Source organism: Dendrobates tinctorius, unplaced genomic scaffold (assembly GCF_039654945.1).
Source record: "Dendrobates tinctorius isolate UK_male_01 unplaced genomic scaffold, ASM3965494v1 ptg000196l, whole genome shotgun sequence".
Taxonomy (NCBI): Eukaryota; Metazoa; Chordata; class Amphibia; order Anura; family Dendrobatidae; genus Dendrobates; species Dendrobates tinctorius.
This window is the reverse complement of record NW_027361863.1, coordinates 6372156-6399505: the sequence shown is the minus strand read 5'-3', so window position 1 is coordinate 6399505 and position 27350 is coordinate 6372156. Positions and strand designations below refer to the sequence as shown.

The window sequence follows — 27350 nt, the reverse complement described above, 5'->3', positions numbered from 1 at the left end:
ACTCTGCACCCCATCTTGTGTGAAAAGAAATAGAAATGTAGAAATTTTTGCAAATTTATTAAAAAAGAAAAACTGAAATATCACATGGTCATAAGTATTGAGACCCTTTGCTCAGACACTCATATTTAACTCACATGCTGTCCATTTCCTTGTGATCCTCCTTGAGATGGTTCTACTCCTTCATTGGAGTCCAGCTGTGTTTAATTAAACTGATAGGATTTGATTTGTAAAGGCGCACACCTGTCTATATAAGACCTCACAGCTCACAATGCATGTCAGACCAAATGAGAATCATGAGGTCAAAGGAACTGGCCAAGGAGCAGAATTGTGGCAAGGCACAGATCTGGCCAAGGTTACAAAATAATTTCTGCAGTACTCAAGGTTCCTAAGAGCACAGTGGCCTCCATACTCCTTAAATGGAAGAAGTTTGGGACCAGCAGAAATCTTCCTAGATCTGGCCATCCAGCCAAACTGAGCAATCGTGGGAGAAGAGCCTTGGAGAGAGAGGTAAAGAGGAACCTCAAGATCACTGTGGCTGAGCTCCACAGATGCAGTAGGGAGATGGGAGAAAGTTCCACAAAGTCATCAATCACTGCAGCCCTCCACCAGACGTGCCTTTATGGCAGAGTGGTCCGACGGAAGCCTCTCCTCAGTGCCAGACATATGAAAGCCTGCATAGAGTTTGCAATAAAACACATGAAGGACTCCCAGACTATGAGAGATAAGATTCTCTGGTCTGATGAGACAAAGATAGACCTTTTTGGTGATAATTCTAAGTGGTATGTGTGGAGAAAACCAGGCACTGCTCATCACCTGTCCAATACAATCCCAACAGTGAAACATGGTGGTGGCAGCATCATTCTATGGGGGTGTTTTTCAGCTGCAGGGACAGGATGACTGGTTGCAATTGAAGGAAACATGAATGCGGCCAAGTACAGAGATATCCTAGATGAAAACCTCTTCCAGAGTGCTCTGGACCTCAGACTTGGCCGAAGGTTCACCTTCCAACAAGACAATGACCGTAACCACACAGCTAAAATAACAACGGAGTGGCTTCAGAACAACTCTGTGACTATTCTTGACTGGCCCAGCCAGTGCCCTGACCTAAACCCAATTGAGCATCTCTGGAGAGACCTGAAAATGGCTGTGCACCAACATTCATCATCCAATCTGACGGAACTGGAGAGGATCTGCAAGGAAGAATGGCAGAGCATCCTCAAATCCAGGTGTGCAAAACTTGTTGCATCATTCCCAAGATGACTCATGGCTGTACTAGCTGAAAAGGGTGCTTCTACTCAATACTGAGCAAAGGGTCTGAATACTTATGACCATGTGATAGTTCAGTTTTTCTTTTTTAATACATTTGTAAACATTTCTACATTTCTGTTTTTTTCAGTTAAGATGGGGTGCAGAGTGTACATTAAAGGGAATCTGTCACCGGATGTTGCAGGCCTATGTAAATGGCCTGGGTCCGGTCCAATGGGCGGTGTTTCTTCTTTTTCCTCTACCCCATCCTTGTCCCCTGTCCGCGCTCTTCTCCTGTATTCTGCTCCATCGGTCGCGCGTGCACAAAACAATCTTGCTTCACGCACGCGCAGTATGCTTTGCCCAACTGCGGGCAAAGCCGAAAATCATTACTGCACATGCGCCGGTACATTATGTCTCGGAATACAGCAAAATACTTCCTGGAAAGAGGGAGGCATATCTAAACAAGAGTATAATGCTGTCTGCAGAACCTGCAGGGCACAAATCAGATAATCTAAAGCTGACAATGAATTGAGGCTTGCAAGAGACGTCAAAAGCAATAATAAAGGATTTTGGGGATATGTCAAAAGTAAAAGAAAAGTCAAAGATGCTATAGGATTTTTACAGGATGAAAATGATGAACTGGTAAGACAGGATGTTGAGTAGGCCGAACTTTTAAATTCCTATTTTGCATCTGTTTTCTCTCAGAAAGGAAATGTAACATCAACTCTTCTTCACTGTCCTATTAAGGGAATAGAAGAATCCAGGATATCTATAAACAGAAAGATAGTGAGGAAACACCTAACCTAAATGAATTCAAGTCTCCAGGTCCACATGAATTACACCCCAGAGTACTGAAGGAGATAGCAGAAGAAATTTTTGAACCCCTCTCCATAATCTTTGAAACTTCTTGGAGAACAGGAGAAGTCCCAGAAGACTGGAGAAGAGCAAATGTTGTTCCTATTTTCAAAAAGGGGAAGAAGGTGGACCCAGGCAACTATAGGCTGGTGAGTCTGACTTCTATACCAGGAAAGATCTTTGAACAAATTATTAAACAACATGTATGTCAGTGCCTGGATAAGAATGAAGTGAATAAACAGAGTCAGCATGGGTTTGTAACTAATAAGTCATGTCAGACTAACTTAATTTCCTTCTATGATGGAATAACTGATTGGGTGGATCAGGGAAATGCTGTAGATATAGTATATCTTGACTTCAGCAAAGCATTTGACAAACTATCTTACACAATCCTTATTGAAAAAATGACTAGGTATGGACAAGGCAACTGTTAGGTGGATTCATAACTGGCTTAGCGATCGGACCCAAAGAGTGGTCGTAAATGGCTGCACATCCAGTTGGAAGAGTGTCTCAAGTGGAGTACCACAGGGCTCTGTCCTGGGCCCTGTATTGTTCAACATCTTTATCAACGATTTAGATGAAGGAATTGAGGGTAAACTGATTAAATTTGCTGATGACACAAAGCTAGAAGGGATAGCTAATACTAGAGAAGAGAGAGAGAGGATTCAAAAAGATATAAATAAACTGGAGCAGTGGGCAGCAACTAACAGAATGGTTTTTAACAGGGAAAAATGCAAAGTACTACATCTGGTGCAATAAAAATGCTTAAAGCATATACAGAATGGGAGGAATAGGGCTAAGCAACAGCACATGTGAAAAAGACTTGGGTATACTAATAGATCACAGACTGAATATGAGTCAACAGTGTGATGCAGCAGCAAAAAAGGCAAATGCAATTTTAGGGTGTATTAACAGAAGCATACAGTCTAGATCATGTGAAGTCATTATTGCCATCTACTCCTCTTTGGTCAGACCTCATCTGGAATATTGTGTCCAGTTTTGGGCACCACACTTTAAAAAAGACATCAACAAACTGGAGCAAGTTCAGAAAAGAGCGACCATAATGGTGACCGGTCTGCAAACCCTGTCTTATGAGGAAAGGCTGCAGGATTTGGGAATGTTTAGCTTGCAAAAGAGAAGACTGAGAGGAGACATAATAGCTGTCTACAAATATCTCAAGAGCTGTCACATTGTAGAAGGATCATCTTTATTCTCATTTGCACAAGGAAAGACTAGAAGCAATGGGATGAAACTGAATGGGAGGAGACACAGATTAGATATTAGAAAAAAACTTTTGACAGTTAGAGTGATCAATGAGTGGAACAGGCTGCCTCAAGAGGTGGTGAGTTCTCCTTCAATGGAAGTCTTCAAACAGAGGCTGGACAGACCTCTGACTGGGATGATTTAGCGATTCCTGCTTTGAGCAGGGGGTTGGACCAGATGGCCCAGGAAGTCCCTTCAACTCTACGATTCTATGATTCTATGATCTCTCAAACTATGGGATAGCACCTCGGGATGCAATCCACAAATATCATGTATGCCATTGTCCCATCCCCTGATGACGCAGTTTCTGTGGTGAATCATGTTGGAGGGACACATGCTATGTGTATAAATTTTAATATTCATTGCTTTCCAAACTTTTCATGGATGATATCTTGGGGTACTATACCATACCTTTATAGATTAATTGACCAGTAAGACCAGACTTCAAGAAAAGAAAAGAATTAGTTAATTAATTGAATGTAAGTATGTACTAAGCACAGAGAAGCCAGTTCCTCAGAGACAGAAGAGGAGGAGTAACTACTCATCAGTGAAAACTGTAGGAAACGATACATCGCAAACACATAGGTTTGGACACTGCCTAGATCTCTCAGTACAGTGGGACAGCACCTCCAAACTGGGACTGTCCCGATAGATTTAGACCATCAGGCCTAAACATACACTGAACCACCTTGATTATCAGGAAATGACCTATCAAGTTTTTATGTTCAATATTTTTTCTTTCTTTTTATGATTTTTTTGTCCATTTTCTACATCACTTAATGTTAAAATATTCCTAAAATCTTGCAGTTTTCACCCTGAGCTTCACCAAAAGCTGACCCTTTCTATTCTGCAGAGATCACTTCTCGGAAGTCATCTAATTGGACTGCTCCTCCAAGATGGCTACCTCCCAATAACCATATGCAGAAAATAGATTAAAAAAAACATAAAAAGAATTAAAAAAACAAAAAAGAAAATATGTGTCAGTAGACAGGAAAAACAAAAGGGCAGGTCATACAACCAATTTACGTTTAAAAAGTCATGTTTCAAAAATAATAACCTATAATCCGACAAATTTAGTGCACGTCCATATCAGGCAGGGGGTCATCAATTAATGTCGGCACTGTGTACCTTGACAAGGGCCTCAAAAGGCAATGCCACACTGGCAACCGGTAATAATTATACACCTCTGGTGACTCCATTCACCTTCCTCTCTGTTTCCGAATTCTGCAGCTAAAATTTTTGCAGTTGAATTTTAGAGTACAAAGGAAGAAACCCATTGGGCACGTTTTGCTTTCCTCTGACCACATTTGACTATTTCTGTACAAATTAGTGCTGTCGTCCTCCCAGAAACCTTTTTTTTTTTTATGAAAGCTATGAATTTTATTTCAACTTATTTTCTTTTCATCTCTGCCACAGGTTTCCCATCTAAGCTGCCGTGGAAATCAAGCATTAGTTCCTCCTCATTTCACACAAATGAACAGCCTGAAGTGGACTTAATCTTAACTCTACTAAACCTTCCAAGGCTGGAAGTTTCAAGAGACCTCAATTTTTAATTGTTTGGCAGGAGTAGGCTACATCTTGCAAAGTGGGACAATGTTTCTTTTGTATGGTTTCTCATGAATCCAAAAAATTTCAATGGCTTGGCACAAAAAAGTACTAAACCAACAGTATTTGCCTGCAACATATTTTTATATTTTTCTACCATATGCAAGCAGAGGAGCTAGTTTCTTTCAAAAACAGCGTCGGTCACTGGACCTTCAATACGAGACTCAACCCATGGTGCATTGATGTTTTTAGCAGTAATCAACTATGCTTTTCTACTGCTACCCAACTCTTTTTACCGGATTTTGACTCATTTTTTACCTATTTTACTAAAGTTTTCAGATTTATCTTGCACTATGTTTGAACTAACACAAATATATTTTCCATAAAGCACAACCAACAGCCGCTAAACTGGTGAACAAACAATATGATCTCTCTGGGAATTTTTTTTTTTACCTGTGACTCAATGTCTTTTGTCAGAAGGGCTTGACTGGCCATCTGGCAATTCTGGAAAATGCCAGATGGACCGGTCCAGCCATGGACCACATTATATGCTACACTGTTAATAGTATCAGCATCCTCAGGAAGATGATACGGTTAACAGTTGAGCTGGAGCTGAGCCACCGACTCCGGCAGGCCACTGGCATCCTTTCTGACTGCAGGTTGCAGGAGGCTGGTGCCATGTAGGAGACATCAGCGGCGCAATGATGTTACTGCATCACATCACCAGGGTCCACTGCAAGCCCGGATAGAAAAGGAGATGGAGGCTAGGGAGGATGAGGTGTTTGAATTTGGTGAGTATAAGGTTTTTTATTTTTACTTTTTACTGTGGGTAACCATCTTACTATTCAGGTGGTCGTGGAGTGGACCATAATATCATATAAGGTGTGGTGAGGTATACAATCACACTATATAGTGAGCTGTGAGGTGGACCATCATAATATAAAAGGGGCTGTAAAATGTACAAACATACTATACAGTATAGGGGGTTGTGAGGTGAGCCACCATGCTATATAGGGGACTTTAGGGGAAATCATATTATATAAAGGACCCTGAGGTGGACCATCAAGCTATATAAGAGGCTCTTGGGTGGACTGTCTTACTATATATCGGCTTGTTGGGTGGACCATCATACTATATCAAGGGTTGTGGGGTACACCATGATACTATATAGGGAACTGTGGGGTAGACCAACATACAATATAAGGGGCTGTGGGGTATACCATCATACTACATAGGGGGCTGTAAGGTGGACCATCATACTATATAAGGGGCTGTTAAGTGGACCATCATACTGTTGAGAGGTCTGTGGAGTGGACAGTAATATTACATAGGGGGCTGCGAGGTGGACCATTAAACTATAGAGAGGACTGTTGGGGTGATCTCAATAGTATATAGTGGGTTGTGAGGTGGACATCATACTATAGAGGGAGCTGTGAGGTGGTCCATTATACTATATAAGGGGCTGTGAAGTAGACCATTATACTATATAGGGGGCTGTGAGGTGGGCCATCATACTATATAAGGAAGTGTGAGGTGGACCATCATACTTTATAGGAAGCTGTGGAATGGACTATCATAGAATCTTAGAATGCTAAAGTTGGAAGAGATCTCAAGGGTCATCGTGTAAAACCCCCTGCTCAATGTAGGATTCACCAAACCATCTCAGAAAGATTGAAGGAGAACTTACCACTTGTGGCAGCCTGCTCCACTCATCTCATCATACTATAAAGTGGACTATTGGTTGGACCATCTTACTCTATAGATGACTGTGGGGTGGACCATCATACTATATAGTTGACTGTGGGGTGGACTATCACACAATATAGCTGACTTGTGGGGTGGACCATCATACTATATAGCTGACTGTGGGGTGGACCATCATACTATATAGCTGACTGTGGGGTGGACCATCATACTATATAAGGGGGTTGTTAGGTTCAACATCATACTATATAGGGAGATGGGAGTTGAACCGTTCACACCAATATTTGACCTACGCCTCTAATTTACTGTCTACGTAACCATAGTTTTATGCTGTGCAAAAATAATGTTTAAAATTTGGAGTCTTTTGGTTTAGTGAATCACAAGACAAAACATTGAGTAAATGTAGAGAATAACATATAGAATCATAGCAAACCATCCCTGGCACAGACAATAAATAAGGGGATATTATAAGTATATAAAGGGATATATATAAAGGGAGTATTATGAGTAAATATAGGGGTATATACAGTGGGGAAGATATGTATTTGATACACTTCCAAATTTACAAGTTTTCCCACCTACAAAGTATGGAGAGGTCTGTAATTTTTATCGTAGGTACAATTCAACTGTGAGAGGCAGAATCTAGAAATAAAAACTAGAAAATCACAATATATGATCTTTACATAATTAATTTGCATTTTATTGCATGAAATAAATATTTGATACCTTAGAAAAACAGAACTTAATATTTGGTACAGAAATCTTTGTTTGTAACTACAGAGGTCAGATGTTTCCTGTGGTTCTTGACCAAGTTTGCACACACTGTAGCAGGGATTTTGGCCCCCTCCTCAATACTGATCTTCTCCAGATCTTGCAGTTTTCGGGGTTGTCGCTGGGCAACATTGAGTTTCAGCTCCCTCCAAAGATTTTCTATTGGGTTCCGGTGTGGATACTGGCTAGGCCGCTCCAGGATCTTGAAATGCTTCTTACGAAGCCACTTCTTAGTTGCCATAGCTGTGTGTTTTGGGTCATTCTCATGCTGAAAGACCCAGCCACGACCCATCTTCAAAGTTCTTACTGAGCAAAGGAGGTTGTTGGCCAAAATCACGTGATACATGACCCCATCTATCCTTCCTTCAATATGTTGCAGTCGTCCTGTTCTGTTTACAGGAAAACACCCCGAAAGTATGATGTTTCCCCCACTATGATACTCGGTTGGGACGGTGTTACACTCATCCTTCTTCTTCCTCCAAGCACAGCGAGTGGACTTGATACAAAAAGGTTCTATTTTGGTCTAATCGGACCACATGACCTTCTCCTATGCCTCCTCTGGATCATCCAGATGGTCATTAGTGAACTTCAAACAGGCTTGGCCATGTGCTGGCGTGAGCAGAGGAACCTTGCATGCCCTGCAGTATTGTTAATCCTGTTGGCATATGCAACAGAAATGGACTTATTGTTTATGTAAAGGATGACTTTACACTGGCCTGACAGCAGATGGCGATAGTGTGAAGTTATAAGTTTACTGTATTGTGGGGAGGGAAGCTATCTTGTTGTTGTTAGTTTTACTTTTGCTTTTGACTGTATTATACCAGCAGCACGGGCTGTGTGCTTCTGAACTCTTATCTCATGTTTACCCATAAGAAGTAAATGCTGTTTACTCAAGATAACTTGCTCAGTGAAGTTCTCCTATGTACCGGTGGATTCTCAAAAGATACACTCTGCTACAAATCCATGACGGTGTAGTATGTTAATAACGGTAATGTTTGAGACTGTGGTCCCAGCTCTATTCAGGTCATTGGCCAGGTCCTCCCATATATTTCAGGGCTGATTCCTGTCCTTTCTCAGAATCATCTTTACCCCACGAGGCGAGATCTTGCATATGGAGCCCCAGACCGAGGAAGATTCACAGTCATCTACTATTTCTTCCATTTTCTAATAATTGCACCAACAGCTGTAGCCTTTTCACCAAGCTGCTTGCCTATTGTCCTGTAGCCCATCCCAGTCTTGTGCAAATCTACAATTGTGTCTCTGGTGTCCTTAGACAGCTCTTTAGTCTTGGCCATGGTGGAGAGGTTGGCGTGTGATTAAGTGTGTGGACAGGTGTCTTTTATACAGGTAATGAGATCAAACAGATACAATTAATATAGGTAATGAGTATAGAGTAGGACGAATTCTTAAAGAAAAACTAACAGGTTTGTGAGAGCCAGAATTCTTGCTGGTTGGTAGGTGATCAAATACTTATTTCATCCAATAAAATACAATTTAATTATGTAAAAATCATACATAAAAACTTGCAAAATCGACAGTGTATAAAATACTTATTTTCCCACTGCATGTATATTAAGGGCATATATATATATATATATATATATATATATATATACACACATACACAGTATATATATGTTTCATGTGTATGTCCGTTCAGATATAACACAGTCTGTAGCTTTACCTGAACATACGATTTGCTGAAGAGTCCTTGTAGGCGATATTATTAAAAAAGACTTCCAGCTCCTGATCATTATCAAAGTCAGCGGCAATCACCGTGCGGATTGGAGACGGCATAGAGAACTTCTGAGTAGCAATATCCTGTTTAAAGATAGAAGAGAGATAGAAGAGCTCACAATTATCTCTTATTAAAAGGCCCATCGTTAATGTAATGACTCGGATGTTACTCCAGGAGACCTCCGGGTAATCAGGAGGATCTTACAAATTAAAATTAGAAACAAAAGAACTGTGCATACCCCGTCCCTCACAGCTTCTTATCAGTCCTATATTCACAGGTCATTGAGCCTTCAGACATCTCTAATCCACGGGAAATCAAGAACTTGTCGTTTGATTTCCCTTCGCTCAAATTACATTTCAAATTCAACCCTTAAGAAATAAAAAGATTTCTGGAATTTTTCATCGATTACTTTACTTTGGACATTATTATGGTTTTTAAAGTCCATCACAGTTATTGCACCTGCTCAGTAAATAGAACCACAGCATGAAAATTATGAGCTACAGTAAAAAAAAAAAAAATGTAGGAGTATTTTTTGTTAGAAATTTGGCAAATTACAGGAACCTGAGGCGAACCGGTCCAGCATTAGGTAGAGACAATTGTGGACAGAACATGCCGAGGGGCTTTTGCAGTCATTAATCATTGTCAAAGACAGTATTAAGTTTGATTTACAAAAAAAATAATTCCTAAAGTAAAAATGTTTCTAAGGACCCTTTGTGAGTAGCTGATAGTGACACCCCCCCCACACACACATACTTTAGAGCTAGGAGCCCAGTGCTACTTTCTGTGCATCTGCAAATAGCATTTCTGATATTGCAATCTTTTAAGTCAGATGATTTCACCAAAGGAACATAGACTGTAGAGACCTGTGTGTCGTAACCAGTGCCTTCCCCCCTCCAATCCCGTAATGAAACACAGATAATCCTAGGTGGGTTGAACACTGAGATCCTGTCCGCGATCAACAGGCGAGTTGCCCCAATGAGCGGTTACGAACCTTTGCCCTCCTCCGCTTCTACCGCCACGGAGGATCCTGTGTATAACCTACACGGGACTCCGACCCCCACCCATCAGCGTTGGGGCCTGTTCAACCCCATCCTGCAAATCAGACAGAAAAATATCGAGGCCAATGTCCGTCAGGTGAACTCCGTCCGGTCTTAATAGTCTCGTGTGATCCCCTTGCAGCTGGTGGTGACGGATAACGATACCGTCTTTTCCTGTCACAAATTTTCCCATCCGGACGTTGAATTTCCTCCTTGTGCGCTCTATGGCTTTTTTATCTCTTGCGCCACGCCAGACGGCCCCGTGGTATTTTCTCTGACCACACCAGTATCATATTTGTGAATAAACAGGTGAACCGTTCTATATCCGTTGTCATCCATTTATACAGATCCGCCACCTTTTGCTTTCCAAGATCATTGCCACCCGCATGTAACACCATTATCACCGGGCGCTTTGCCCTCCTTGAAATGTCAACCATCTCTTTGAACACCTGTTTCCATTGGAGGCCTCTGATACCCCCTCCAGTTAACCTCTAGGCCCGGGAGGCCAAGATTCTCTCCTCCCGGACGCAGTTTGGCCCTTTTTTCTGCCCAATAGACATAGGAATGTCTTACAACCCAAACTTCAACTCCTGTAAGAGATAACATATGTTAATTCAGGAAATCAGGTATTATGTATCTGGCAAAGCATGCAGATTTCCAAAGACCCATTATCTGCACCTCGGCCTCTGACACTCCTGCCCTAGCTGCTTCTGTGGCTGCCCCGATACGGAACGAATGTGTCCCGTACTCTTTTGGATTTGCGCCGGTTTTTTCCAAGCATAGCTTTAAAATTGCTTGGAATTGATACTTTGTCAGAGGGGACCCGTCTGTATGAGTGAAGAAGAATCTACTTGGGTGTTTTATTACGGCGTATCTTTCGACGATCTTTAGCGGGCAAACTGGGCCATTTGTTGCGTTATATCCAGAACCCATGAGCCCCTACCAGTGGGATTGCACTTGGATTTCCTCACCCGAATGTGCATAACATCGCTGCATATAACTATGTCCTCGTTAATAAGGCCCCCTTTTGACGCGTTTTGTGACCGTGCTAGTAATTCGCTGATGTGCAGTGCTCCAAAAAAGGTGATCGCAAAAGCTGCCGATATGAGGACCACCTCGTATTGCGATGTGCAGACTGTTGGGGATATTGAAATAATGTCATGCAATAATCTCAGTGAAATGGGGCGGCGGCATTCTTGGCTTGGTTGAAGCCTTTTCCATCCTTTAATGGCTTGCTTAATGAAAAAGAACTTTGTTACGTCTGCCCATCCCATTAGTTGAAAGAAAAAGGCTAACCCCGATAATTTCCATTGCGCCGACGTCCCCGACGCCCCGCTTTCCTTCAGCTGTACTAGAAATTCTGTTTATTACAATAAGTGGGAAAAAACAACCAAGCCGTCAGGAAAAAACAATAATGTGTTGATGAAGAACCTGAGGCTACAAAAAATTCTTTCAATGTTCGTAGCTTTTTATTATAGATAGCAGTCACACAACAACCCAACGTTTCGGCCGTGCTGGCCTTTCTCAAGGGATCTTATCTAAATAAAATGTGAGATAAACAATAAATCACAATTATTGATGTGTTTACAAAAAAACATAAATTGTTGACTGATATTCACTAATTGTAGAGATATTATAATAATGTTATGACATTCCAAAGTTATATTATATATAAGAATGGCACAAACCATTGGAAACAGGTAGCATAAATAAATACATTCTTTTTCCATATAGCAAATCGCTACAGCCTAATGCAGTTTCTGGTATCACAATAGTGTAATATTTGTAATAAGATGTATATAATATAATGGAATATATGCAAAAGAAAGAAAAAAACTCTTATACCTGTGTGGCTATAATTAGGAAGATCAGATTTGAAAATGTGACCTCATTGTGATGCTTCCCCTTTTATGCATATTATAGTTGACATTTACCCCCCTTTTTTTCTCTTATCAGATTTTATTATCATATCGCTCAATATAGCTCTTTTTTTCCGACATAATATGCCCCACTTCCATCTTTTGGATAGGACGGCGCATGCGCGATAGTGATATGAACTTCGTTTTTCTAGTTATGTTATCTTTTACATTTTTTATGGTTTTAAAATATTCAGGTTACCCTCATACACTTTGCGCATATGATTGCGCTATTCATAGTTAATTTCTAAAGTCATTTCTCTCCTTTTTTACCTACGATATACCCCACTTCCGGTTTTTATGCCCCACTTCCGTCTGGGGCGCCGATCTGCGCATGCGTTCCCCTGCGCTATTTGTTTTACACAGCTGCCTTACATTTTTCAATTAAAATGGCATAAATAGGTTCACTTGTCTGTTTTTCATTCATTCCCTCATCTGACTGCGGCGCTGTCCTGTCTTTCTGCACATTTCACTTGCAGGTTGGTCACATTTTGAGTCTGATTTCTGATGAGGTCATTCCAGGCGCAATGCCTTTTCTTGGATTCACTTTTTTATATATAAAATTTTTTTTCCTATTTCTCCTCAGAAATTTGAACTTCCTAATTATAGCCACACAGGTATAAGTTTTTTTTCTTTCTTTTGCATATATTCCATTATATTATATACATCTTATTACAAATATTACACTATTGTGATACCAGAAACTGCATTAGGCTGTAGCGATTTGCTATATGGAAAAAGAATGTATTTATTTATGCTACCTGTTTCCAATGGTTTGTGCCATTCTTATGTATAATATAACTTTGGAATGTCATAACATTATTATAATATCTTTACAATTAGTGAATATCAGTCAACAATTTATGTTTTTTTGTAAACACATCAATAATTGTGATTTATTGTTTATCTCACATTTTATTTAGATAAGATACCCTTGAGAAAGGCCAGCACGGCCGAAACGTTGGGTTGTTGTGTGACTGCTATCTATAATAAAAAACTACGAACATTGAAAGAAAAAAAAAATGTAATCTGTTGTGTGACAAAGCCTCTGCTGTGTGAATGAGACAGCTCTGTGTCACTGATGTCTTCACACAGCAGCAGATTTGGTGCAGTGTATGTGTGAGCACTATGTCTCTAATGACACAAATACTGATGGGAGCAGCCTGTCCAATCAGCAGCTGTAACAGTGTGAAGTGTTGGGGGGTGTATGTATGTATTGTGCTGCTTTCACAAATACAGGATCACTGCTGTGTTCTTTCCAATGCTGGAATAATGATAAAGATAAGTGCTGGTGCAGTTTACTGCCAGCCAATGAGTGGGCAGTGGGTGGTGCTGGTCACTGGAGCTTGGTGGGAGTTTTGGTGGCGCTTCGCACATACACTGCACCAAATCTGCTGCTGTGTGAAGACATCAGTGACACAGAGCTGTCTCATTCACACAGCAGAGGCTTTGTCACACAACAGATTACATCAGTGACTGCCATCCCCTGTGCAGATTAGAAGCTGCAGACCCCCATCACTGGCCATCACACAGTCTGTTCTCACTGCTGCCAGCAGCCTGGGACAGTGAGGGAAGGAATCACTGATAATGAGTTATGTATTGTAATCATTGAGTGGCCCAGAATACAGGACGATTTTCCCTCCTCACTAGATTCACTTTCCATAGATCACTGTTCAGTGTGTGTCTGGGGGAGGAGCAGCTCTCTGCTCTCTGCACTGAGGCTGCTGGAGGGGAAGAATTCGCTACTGTGTGATGAGGGCTGCTTCATGTGGACGGGGAGGGCCTGTAGCTATGGAGGGTGGGGTTGTTGCTATAGAGGGCATGTTTGGCGTAGAGTAGGAGGTTACAACCAGTTCTCATTTCAAAGCCATAACACCCCCCCCTTGGATGTTCTGTTCAGAATATCTAGAAAACCGTGCAAACTAGTGACAGAAAGTAAATTACTTATTGTCATAATTCTGCAGCCCAGATATGTGCTGAGATTATGTGAAAAGCCCGGACAACCCCTTTAATATAATGACTCGGATGTTACTCCAGGAGACCTCCAGGTAATCAGCAGGATCTTACAAATTAAAATTAGAACCAAAAGAACTGTGCATACCCCGTCCGTCACAGCATCTTATCAGTCCTATATTCACAGGTCATTGAGCCTTCAGACATCTCTAATCCACGAGGAATCAAGAACTTGTCGTTTGATTTCCCTTCGCTCAAATTACATTTCAAATTCAACCCTTAAGAAAAAAAAGATTTCTGGAATTCTGGAATTTTTCATCAATTACTTTACTTTGGACATTATTATGGTTTTTAAAGTCCATCACAGTTATTGCACCTGCTCAGTAAATAGAACCACAGCATGAAAATTATGAGCTACAGTAAAAAAAAAAAAAATGTAGGAGTAGTTTTTGTTAGAAATTTGGCAAATTACAGGAACCTGAGGCGAACCGGTCCAGCATTAGGTAGAGACAATTGTGGACAGAACATGCCGAGGGGCTTTTGCAGTCATTAATCATTGTCAAAAACAGTATTAAGTTTGATTTACAAAAAAATAATTCCTAATGTAAAAAATGTTTCTAAGGACCCTTTGTAATTAGCTGATAGTGACACCCCCCCCCACACACACACACACACTTTGGAGCTAGGAGCCCAGTGCTACTTTCTGTGCATCTGCAAATAGCATTTCTGATATTGCAATCTTTTAAGTCAGATGATTTCACCAAAGGAACATATATTAGATAAAAGGGTTGTCCCTTGGAGACACCTTGTTATCATTCTTTGTCTTAGATAGTCCCGAAAAAAAGGCAAAAAATAAACATATAGGCCACGCTGGCTGCCCGCAGTAGCACAAACAACATGCAGCCTGGCATTGTTGTGTTGAAGAACTGCTCCTGGGACACTTTGGAGAAATGGTCGCACCACTTGTTCCACCAGGAGATCAATGTAAAGCTGAGTTGTAAGCATACCAGGAATAAAGACCAGAGAAGTCCGTCTGATGCACATTATGTCACCCCACACCATAATCCTGGGAGTAGGACCATAGTGGTGCACACAACACACTGCAACATTTTATATGGAACTGCTCAAAACTGACAGAAGAATGAACATGTCCCTTCTTTTAACCGCTTCATGGTCTCGGAATCCTGAACTAGTTAAAAGAAGTGACCTAAGAATGTGTGCACATGAATGTCGTGTTGACATTGCTGTGCACTGTGATTATTTTATGGGGCACTTTTGCAGTGCTTTTCCCAGTGGAATCCATCTGAAAAAGATGCCGTATGCATATTGCCTTAGAGAGTCCTACTCTAGAGACATTATACATAGATCTTCTGAACAAAGCCTGTAAGCCCATGAGGGAGGTTTGCGGTGTATGGCCAAATGCCGTATCTTAGGCTACGTTCACATTTCTATTTTAGGGAACAGACAAACAGAATGTTAGACAGTGGCATAACTATAGTCTGATTGGCTCCAGTGGTAGATTTGGACCAGGCCCCCCCTCGTGAATCAATAAGTAGGTATATGCGCCTCCATCCTAGTATATATAGCTTTCATCCTGGCCCCATCCTGGTATATATATCCCCCATCCTGGTATATGTTCCCCATTCTGCCACTGTTCTTTAATTTATAGAAGAAAAATAAACCACTATACTTGTAAGGGAAGTACATAGATGTCATAGGGCCCCATTGCACAAGTAAAATGAACCTCTCATAGTCCTCCATATAGTATAGTGTGGTGCCCCTGAGGGTTCAGTTGTCACAGAGGTACTGCACCTCCTCCTGAGGTGTAGTATCCCACTCTCCAGGTAAGATGGTAACACCTGACCAGACTCCAGCACCTACATCCCACACAACATAGTAGTGTAGCAAAGCACCTTTGGTGGCTCCCTGCTTGGAACACGAAGAGTGCTGGGAGGTGGGTGGAGCTTAGACTGCACAAGAGAGGGGAGAATATTAGGACTAGGTCAGTCTGTGAGAGAAGCTCCCCTGAGAGGGATGGAGTGAAGGAGGTGCTGCAGCAGACTCCTGTGACCTGAAGCTGCTGGCACGGGAAAGAGAAATACAAAGCCTGATTCTCCAGAAGGAAGAAAGATTAGTGCAGAATGTAAGGAGAAGAAGAGAACTAAGGACTAGGGTCAGAGTGGAACCCTTCCTCAAATTCTAAGCGCATGGCCGGGGTCCAGTCCCCGAGGTTGTATGGATACTGATGGTCCTGCAGCAGACACGGGAGGAATAGAAGTTGTCACCACTTTATTCCCACACAAGACTTGGGGGCACAACAGCAACGTGAGTGAGCCGGGACTTGGTAGCAAGGAGTCCCCGAAGCAGGCTACAGCTGAGTGCCGTACAAGTAGAGTTCTAAGGAACATCTGAAAGGAGGAACTTGGGTTTAACACACAACTACAAGTACGTCAGTATAAGCGCTAGTGTGGAGACGTTCAGAACAGGCACACGAAAGGGAGAGCTGGAAAGGTTGATTCCATCTGCCTGGGAGTTGGCTGAGCCCCTGATCTGGAGACCGCAGCATTGAAGCGGGCACCTGTCTGTGCCAAGAACGTGAGTAAAAGAACTGGAACTGCATTCATCTGTCTTATTGCCTTCTTCCTGCGCCAACCCACTCAGCACTGCTACGTCTCTGTGCCTAACACTGCACCATCTGCTTCTCCTCACTATCTCCTCATTTGCCAACCTCTTCTACTCTGCCCTGGGACTACAGCCCTACCTGTGGAGGGCTACAACATCATTGCTGCACCACACCATCTGTCCCAGAGAAGCAACCCTGCAGCGCTGGTCAAACTGACCAGAAACCACAGGTGGCGTCACGAATCATCTCAATAACTTTATCCCCATCACTCTGCCCCTTTTACATGGACGCCCAGGGCCACGGACCAGGTCACCGCTACCATGACACTTCCCTCTGAGATACCGGCCCGGTACCCCACGACCCTGGCGGGCGACCCAATAGCGCACAGCCCATAATCCTCCATATAGTATAATACACCCCCATAGTCTTCTATATAGTATAATAAACTCCCCATAGTCATCCATATAGTATAATGCATCCCACAGTCGTCCTCCATACAGTATAATGTGCCCTTCATAGTCCTCCATATAGTATACTTACTGCACAGCCTATAGTCCTCTATATAACATAATGCATCTCCATATTAGTATAATAAACAGACCATATACTTCATGTAGTATAATGCACAGCCCATATCCTTCATACAGTGTAATGCATGGCCATAGTCATCCATAAAATATAATGCACAGTCATCCATACTCACCTTTCCTCAGCTCTCCAGTCGCGCGGCATCCTCTGCTGAAGCCAGCGACAGTAGCGCATGGACGTCAGTGCCATGTGCACTTGGTCACATGCACGCCAACGTCAGCTGCTGGTCTCTATTTGTCGTCAGCTTGTATTGCTGCTGTGCACGGCAGTCATTGCGCCAGTGATGTTAGAAATGGATCTGTTGCAATTAGCAGAGGAGGGACTCCATGGATTTTTATGGGGTCCACCTGAGTTCCATTATGTGTCCGTTTTTAGAACAGAAGAAAATGCTCATCATGGAGAACTTTTTCTTCAGCTCTTAATCCTGATATATAACGGAACTCAGACTGATCCCATAATAATCAATTGGGCACTTCCGCTTTCCATTTGCATCAGTTATTATGTAATTATTCCATTTGTCTCCTTCTCAAAACAGAACAGACAAAGTGAATGTCCGAAAGGATGTGTGGACAAAGCTTTATAGTGATATTGTACGTCAGTGCTTGAGTCCAGACGCACGGCCCGTAGAACCCGTAAAACCTACTTGTCAACTCTTACAAAAGTGCTTATGAGCAAGAACCAAGTAGTGTGGCACGACGCTGACATTTTGCACAACCATGTCTTTTTAGATATCATGACCCTTTTATATTCATGTCTGTCCTCTGGATGTCAGGGCTCTGTCTGTACACAACGCATCCCGTTGTTATGTGCAAGAGACCTGTCGAAGGCGCTGCTTTTTGGAAAGTATCGAGTGGCTTTTGAAAACTTTTCTGGGAACCCGGAAGGTCTCCTCATTATCTGAATGTCTCCAGGACAGTGTTATGGCATTGTGTGTATAATCTCTGCATGAAGTTTTAGAAACATACATCCTTCTGTAAAAGTAACAGTAATGACCATCACAACACAAATAAAAAGCCAGATGTTCCTGACAGCCTATTTCCTTGTCATCACCAGCTTGAAGAAGACAAATCTCACACCTGTGTACTGAACATCTCCAGAAATAATGGTGTGATTTGCAATGTAATTTGAAAGGAGCAGACTCGTATCAATGAAATGGAGATTTTTTTTTTTTATTATTTTGTTTGCTGTGGGATGATTACATTTTCGGGGAAGTTATATTATATTCGGCCACCCTCCCCCTCACCTAAAGGAGTGCAAATCTAGAGGAACAATATTGTGCATTCTGATGGCATTCGGCAGGCGGAATATTGCCGAGGCCTAGGTAGTCTTGTATTATTATGTTTGGAGCTCTAATCCTAAGGAATTCAGAAAGTGAGAACCCGTATGCTCGCAAAACACAAAATGTAATGTGCGCTTATTTATATGCTTAAAACCTCTGTGAAGTGGTTTTCTACAGAGATTCTACTACTGCGTGAGCAAAAATGGAAATGCTATTAAGAAAAATTATAGTGTGCCAAAAATTAGGTAAACTTCTTGCACTTATGCCCTTTTTGTAATGCTTTATTTCTCCTGTGGGGGCACTGTAGTTTAAACACCTGATCCTCAGGTTCCCCAAAGATTAAAGCTGATCATTTGGGATCCCAGAAATAACACATCCTCCCATCTTCGCCAGGCTTCTAACATAAAGGTAGAACATATAAAACAGCCTACATATAAAGGACCTATGCTATTTTACTCAATTCTAGCCTCTTATTAGCCTCTCAGATGTCTCATGTTACTGCTGGTTTTACATTTTTCCTACAGACAGAGACATATCCTGAGAGTTTCGGGCCTTAATGTTAAATCTCTAAAGAGGCCTCTCAGTAGTCATGTGAGATGTATAATGCTGGGATCTTCTTATGGTCTCAAAACAAAAAATAACCCGGCTGCTCCTCCACACCTCTGCTACACTCACCAGTCTTCATGCTTTATCTTCTGGAAGGGAAAGTCAGGTCCCCGCTTGTTACACACCTGCACCAAGTATCCCAGGCTCTGATTCCTTCACTTTGGTCCCCTGCCCTCTGCTGTGCTCCGTGTCAGATTTCGTAAGTTGCTTGCATAGATCAATGACATCTTCTATCTAGACCTATTTAAGGGCCATTTATACACACACACTGGTTTCTTGGGATCCTATGTTTGATGTGCTCCATCTGTACTTTTTGTGTTTTTAAGTGCATCCTTCCCTGCTGGGTTCTACTTCATCCGACCTGCTGCTTCTGAGATTCCTGACTGTACCTAGTCCTCACTGACCACATGCCTTCCTGCTTGCTGCATCAACGCCTGGGATCCGTGTGCCCACTCAGACCTGAAGCTTAGAGGATCCACCTCACCTGGTAAACCTAATGGAAGATGCTTGGACTGGATGCCGGTTCTCCCCACCTGAGCGTGACAGCATGTATTTCTATGCAGTTTTCACGCTCGGGTAGGTAGAGCTGATGGCCAGTCCAAGCATTGCATTGCGATCCTCGTACAAGTTATACGATGGTTCATCTCCTTCCTAACACTACTGCAATCGTCTGCAGAGGTGACATTCTGTGAGAACCAAAAGTTAGAGTTGGAACTGTTTGTTCCTGCTTGGAATCATCGGTCATTGATCGGCAACAGCAACATCCCTTCCCCAGAATTTGAATTAAGGGGACCACAAGGGACACAGGCAGCGGTGGGTGTTCGTTAGGTGAGTAGGTGAGTATTTGTTCTTTTTTGCTTTAAGATCCCATTTTATTATATTAATATCTAGTGAACAGCTCCTAACAATTCCAATGTTGCCTTTTGTCCGGTTTCAAGACCCTGACCGTTGAGCTGGCGGGCCATCTTGCGATTGTTCCTACAGCTTCGCCCACCAGTCATCCAAACTTTTACTCCATCTCTCTCCATGAACTAAAAACTGAATAGACTATATAACAAAATTATCCATCTCTCTGAAAACTTCTACATAAAGCCCCATACAAAAAGAACCATTTCTGAATTTGACCTCCACACTCTCTATGGTTTTCATTCTTAGTTACTATTTGAAAAAGGAACAAATGGCCGTGATGTTGTACATGGAAAACGTCAAGTGGGCCTTTATTTGAGCAAATCTCGCACGGAGGAAGATTATAAGACCATTACAAGTGGAAAAAATAGTCGAAAAAATGTCTTTCCGAGATTAAGCTATTCACTGGCTTGACAATTATCAGGCAGCTGAACAAAGACCATTAGGCCCGTAACAAGTAGCGATTCCCCCTTGCCGGCGCAGTGTTTTGCTTCCTACTTACGGATAGCTTTTTCAAAGCCATATTTAATTAACTGTTGGTAGCTCTTCTTTGTAATTACCTTTTCCCAGGGTGGTTAACAACCCATGTGAAGGTTAAACACAAAGTAGAGGGATTTGGAAGGGAAGGGCCATTATTTCACATCTCATCAGCTTTTCAATGTCTTTGATGGAAAGGATTCTGCTCAGCTTCAGCCCTAGATTTCTGTGTCAGCTTCAAAAAAACAAAATATCAGAGGCAGCGTTTGTGATCAGGATGGCGCCCGGGCAGCGGATGAACTCTGGGAATATTTGAACTTCCGAGTCTGCATGTGACAACTAGATCAAGGAAAGATTGAGACGATCGCTTCGGAATAAAACACCGAGAAGGATGTGCGGTGGGGTTATAAAGCGGGCAGAATTATTTATCATAAAGTGGGTCTATTACCAGATTTCACAATTCAAGCTACATGCATTATTAAATAGACCTCATAGGCCTGATGAAGCCAATGTACTTACCTTGAAATTCCACGTCAGAATAGCTGTATAATACTGATATTAAGAAGAGAATTTTAGCGGGACTCGTAAAATGCACATTTCAATATTGGGCACGGAAAGGTTCAAAAAGGACTATACAGATATTTTCACGCTGCTTTTCAAAGTAAGCCCACCTGCCTCTTCAGGTGTAAGATATGTATTTAAAAATGTATGTAGCTTGCATTGTGAAATCTGGTGACATATTTGCTTTAAAGCAAATCTGTCATCTGAGTTTGCCTTCCGACACAAAGTTGGCATATTACAAGTAGAATATTGTACAAAAATGGTAACCGTGAAATAATATTACATGTAAGAAGGGAAAAATATAAGAAAGCTACATTTATTGTAGATTATTACATTGCCCATTATTCTTGGACGTGCAGGTCAGAATGTAAGGTCCTACATCGGAGTCTGTGTGGTCCGAATAGTGACAGAACAAAGCATTAGTCACCTGGAGGAGCAAGGTAGCCCTTCTACAGTAAGTCGGAGGTTGGCCAAAGGGTGGACTCGTGGTAGGGAGAAGTGATAAAGCCTGTAAGAAGCTATAGAAATAGGTCTCCTGTAGGATCAATAGTGGAAGCAGAAATTCAGTTCTTGGCAACAACCAGTACACAGTGGATGGAGCTAATTGTTGGGGAGTCAGATGTGATATTGACGACCCATTCTAAGGATAGGTCAACAATTTAGAAGTAGACGAAAACTTCTTTATTATCTCCTATTTTTCTCGTCTATGTGACTTTCCACTGGCAGGTACAAAACTGTCAGAAATGGGGTCCTGCCGTCCCTCCATCTATTGAGGCCTGCGAACCAAAAGAGGTAAAGTCCATCTCGATTAGGTCACTTTGCCGCAGCTTGAAGGCCTTTACCCTTTTTCTCATCAAATAATGTCAGCTAGGTGCCCTATGTTATTTACATGTACTATTACTATTTCCTTTCTTATTCACTGCAGGGTATTTGCTAATTGTTTTCACCCTATGTTTTATCTACTATTTTTTTTCAATATACAAATATAAAACATTATCAGAACATACTAAGCAAAACCTTTGACATCGGCTATAGGGATGAGCGAGTATATGGGTCGCCCTCCCAGGGCCGTGGGGTGCTCGGTACCGGGCCGGTATCAGTGGGATGTGTCACAGCAGTGGTGACCCGGCCCTGGGCGCACAATTAATAGGGGAAGTTTGAATGGTGGAATGTAGTTAATGGAATAGTTCGTGACGCCACCTGTGGTGTTCGGCAAGTGAGATGTTAAGCCGACGCTGCATGCAGATCCACTGGGACTGATGGTATGGTGCAGCAAAGATGTAAAAGCTCCCCACAGGTGAAGCTGTAGTCCCAGGGCAGTGTAGATGTGGTTGGCACGGGGATGTAGCAGTGCCGGAAGGGTAGGAAGCAGACAAAGACACAGCGGGGTGCAATTTCTGTACCTTTACTTGATAAATGCAGTCCAGGGTCCTGATTACAGATGGTACCGGAGCAGGCTAGCCTGGAAGCAGCTCAGGGATTCCCTCTCAGCAGATGGGCTGTGCAGTCTCCTTCCTAGCGCTTATTTGAATGAAGTACTCCTAGTACTGAGTTACACTGAAGTTCCTCCTAATTCTCTTCTACTAGTACTCCTCGTATGGCAGACAGCTGTAGCCGCTATTCCTCTCTTGGCTCACTCCATGCTGTTGTGCCTCTGAGTCTTAGATGGGGGTAGGGCATTTACAGCCTCCTACTCCTCTGGTGTCTGTTGCAGGACCATTAGTATCCGTACAAACGTGGAGACCAGGCTCCAGTTCATGCGCTCTCGCTGTGAGGCAGCTCTCTTTCCTCAGCTCAACCTCCAGCTTCTCTGCACACGTGGACCTCCTCACACTAACTGAGCACTCCTTCCTCTTGGCCCTCAGAGAGCATTACTCCCTTCAATTCCAGTTCAGAGTGCCCCCTGCTGGCCTGGAGTTGAACTGTGTTGCATGTATAGATTAACTGCGAGAGAGACCCTTCACTGCTTCCAAGCCTGGCATTACCCTCCCTGGAGGAAGGCAAAGCCACTGTGGTGGCCATACTCCTGGGGGCGCCACATATACTCGTTAGGATTCAGTACTCAGCAAATAATGCGGTAGTCGCGGTACTCAAATCCTGGCGAGTATTTCACTACTCGCCTCGCAATATTCAGCACAGCCTGAAAAGTCCCCGCACAGCTCAGCACAGGCCAGCACAGTCTCCGCATAGCCCAGCACTGTCCTGCACACTACCTGCACAGCCCAGCACAGTCCCCGCATAGCCCAGCACTGTCCCGCACAGTACCTGCACAGCCCAGCACAGTCCCGCACAAGCCAGCACAGTCCCACACAGTCCCCACATAGCCCAGCACTGTCCCGTACAGTACCTGCACAGCCCAGCACAGTTCTGCACAAGCCAGCACAGTCACACACAGCCCGGCATAGTCCCCGCACAGTACCTGCAAAGCCCAGCACAGTCCCGCACAGTACCTGCACAGCCCGCACAGTCCCCGCACAGCCCAGCACAGTCCCACACAGTACCTGCACAGCCCAGCACAGTCCCACACAGGCCAGCACAGTACCACACAGCCCAGCATAGTCCCCGCACAGTACCTGCACAGCCCAGCACAGTCCCACACAGTACCTGCACAGTCCAGCACAGTCCCACACAGGCCAGCACAGTACCACACAGCCCAGCATAGTCCCCGCACAGTACCTGCACAGCCCACACAGTCCCGCACAGTACCTGCACAGCCCGCACAGTCCCCGCACAGCCCAGCACAGTCCCGCACAGTACCTGCACAGCCCAGCACAGTCCCACACAGGCCAGCACAGTACCACACAGCCCAGTATAGTCCCCGCACAGTACCTGCACAGCCCGCACAGTCCCCGCACAGCCCAGCACAGTCCCACACAGTACCTGCACAGCCCAGCACAGTCCCACACAGGCCAGCACAGTACCACACAGCCCAGCATAGTCCCCGCACATTACCTGCACAGCCCACACAGTCCCGCACAGTACCTGCACAGCCCGCACAGTCCCCGCACAGCCCAGCACAGTCCCGCACAGTACCTGCACAGCCCAGCACAGTACCACACAGCCCAGTATAGTCCCCGCACAGTACCTGCACAGCCCACACAGTCCCGCACAGTACCTGCACAGCCCGCACAGTCCCCGCACAGCCCAGCACAGTCCCGCACAGTCCCACACAGGCCAGCACAGTACCACACAGCCCAGCATAGTCCCCGCACAGTACCTGCAAAGCCCAGCACAGTCCCGCACAGGCCAGCACAGTCCCCGCACAGCCCAGCACAGTCTTCGCACAGTCCCCGCCCATTACTCGCATTTCCCATAGACTTACATTGGACTCGCTACTCGTTACAAGTACCCGAGTACTAGGAGGTACTCCTAACGAGTACAGCGAGTTCGAATACTACACTACTCGCTCATCCCTAATCGGCTACAATTCACATCATAAACACTGAGTGGCCACATATAGACACATATGGTGTAAAGATCCCCCAACAGAGTATTGCAAAATCACGTTTCTCTTTAAAAGTTGCTTTCCTCGCGCCACAGATGGATATGTTGAGCCAAAGGAAAGCTAAGGAAGGATCAATCTGTAGGTATAAATAGTATTGCCATGTTGCAATGAATGCAAGCACAGATAGTACTGCTTCCCTTTCTCTCCCTATGACTAAAGGTTTACCCTGTAAATGTAGTAAGCACAGATAGCACTGCTTTCCTTTGCCTCAGGCTTTTACATCCCACATTCATTAATTTCTTCAAAGTGAATTTTACTATAACTGAGAATAAGATTTTACTGACAGTTCTCAATATGGGGAAAACAGCGACAGCAGCGACACCCGAAATAACAATTTCATACATATAAAATGCAAAACACATGGTATCAATATTAATATTTCACCCCAATCTATGTAAATGTCTCCACCAGTATCTCTGCTGAACACTTGTCAGTCACATGTGATCTTCAGCCGGATTATGTGCCAGCATTATGTACAGCAGCCAAACCACATGCACAGAAACTAAAGGAAATCCAAGGATCAGCATATGGGAGGACATAAAATACCAGACTCGTGTCTTTCGGCAGTGTACAAACTGCGAGATAATTGTGATTAAATAAAGATACACAAAACATGACCAGTTTGTGATAATAAAAAACTCCGTAGCTGAAAGGCAATGCAGATCCCGCTAATATTTAGGGAATGGAGACGCTTGTGATAAAATATTAGTCCTATTTCGGTGTTTTGTGCATTTGCTCTAATGACATATTTTCTTTAATATTATCTGGAAAATTTCATTTCTGGATCACATATTTTGTTCACTATGCAATACTTCTTATTTTGGGTTAAATTACTATGTCCAAATGTGTATTTAGAAAATTCAGAAACTTTTTCTATGGGCTATATATATCTTTGCATTCACTCAATTTCTGTTAAAGAGTAAAAAACCTTTTTCGAAATGTAATTATTGATCAGCATTTTCAAAGATATGAAGCTTTGTAATATTCTCCATTAACTTATTTTGCTTCCTTCTCTCACAGACATCATGGAAAAGGACTGTTTAACTGTCCAGTTCATGATCTTTTAGAAGATACTTTGAACTGCTGCTCTAGCAAGAATCCATCCTCAAACACTATGTACAAACTCTCTCTGTGTGAACTTCTCTGCTCAAAACCATCCATGCTCTGACAGTGTGAACATTTGTAATTAATGTTTAAGTACAGATTCTTGGTAGAGCAGCAACTGAAAGCAGCTTCTAAAAGATTATGAACTAGATAGCGGAAACAGAACTTTTGGCATGGTGTTTAGGAGAGAATGAAGCAAAAGAAGGTAATGGACTCTACTACAAAGATTCATATCTTTGTAAAAGCTGATCAATAATTACAAAAAAAAGTTTAGATTCTCTTTAAGGAAATGGCTGGGTGACTGACCACATATAAATATACATATAGTGTAAATATCTTCCATTAGAGTATCACAAAATCATTTTTTTATTTTTTAAAGTTAGAAATGTAGCGACACTCGTCTTAGGATACGTTAAACTAAAAGGAATGTTTAGGAAGGACACAGCTGTATGCTTCAATTACAGATCCTCCCATTATTACCACTGACTAAACGGTAAATACTTTACATACTTTAATACGGTACAGAAACCATAACCTGTCATTTACTACAATAGTCTATGGATACTGTGGCACAACAGACTTCCGCAGGAAAAAATGAATGGTGATAAAGACTGACATGATATCTATCTTCATAATTTAAAGGTTTTTTTTGGCGAAATGAAGTTATTGCCTACCTGTAAGGGGTTGGAAGCTTTACCCCTTTAAGCTCCCTATTATAATGTATGAATATGAGTGTATTTATATTGCGCTGATATGTCATTTTGTATTTGCTATGTTTTATATATTAGCCTAACCTAATTATATATTGTAACATAATGTAGTTATGTTTCTGGGCCACTAGATGGGGCACTAAAGTGTATATGGTATATAGAAGGTTTGGTGCAATGTAGATAGTTAATGTAGGAGGGGTCACTTAGTGTAAAAAGGAAAGAGCTTCCTGTTTACTCTTAGTAAGGGCGAGGATGCCCTGTGTGTTTGGGTGGCCTCTGGCCCGAGTAACCTAGATACTCTGCAACGTATGTAGAGAAGTTAGTGCCCAGTCATCCAGAACGTGGGGAACAGCTTCACCTCAGTTTGAGCAAGCAGCAGTGAAGTTGCAGCAGAAGCGCAAGCAGTGTAGCCATAGCAGCAGAAGTAACAGAGGAGCTAATAGTGGAGTAGTTGAAGGAGAAACTACACGGCAGAACAGACAGGCGGTTTCTCATCATGTGGCAGTTACTAGCATGGGCAGACACCTTTAAGGCCAGGGCAAAACGGCCAGTGGAACTCCCAGAAGAAGCCAGGCTGCACAGAGAGGATACCGAGGAAGCGTACAACCCATTAGAGAGCCATGCGACAGAGCAAGCAAGGGAAGGAAGGAAGGAGTGAAATGTGATGTTATTGCTGCTGTAAATGCTGTACTGGATCTGGATGTACTGAGAAGTTTCAAGAGTAAAGTTGTGTAATTTGAACTTTATCATGACTGTGTCTCCAGTCATTCCCTTAAGGGTAAAGGCTACCTCAAGGAAAGGAGGGAGGACCTTATCAGCCCCCAGGATGGAGAGGCAAGTAAGCTACACAAGAAATGTAGTGTGTCTGTGAAGGGAGGCCAGGGCTTGAATGCCCCAGTATCCTCGGCAATGACTATAGCCCTGGCCGACCTTTACATATCCACAGGTAGGTAATAACATA

General features: G+C 42.9%; 1 protein-coding gene across 9 annotated transcripts in view; it reads right to left on the bottom strand.

Moving 5' to 3' along the window:
* The window catches only part of CRTAC1 (cartilage acidic protein 1), a 792023-nt gene that overhangs the window by 115519 nt on the left and 649154 nt on the right, over positions 1–27350 (bottom strand). For all 9 annotated transcript variants that reach the window (XM_073552828.1, XM_073552833.1, XM_073552829.1 and 6 more), the window contains one exon: positions 9071–9207. In XM_073552828.1, the coding sequence (XP_073408929.1) occupies positions 9071–9207 (137 nt within the window). The remainder of the gene's footprint in view (positions 1–9070; positions 9208–27350) is intronic.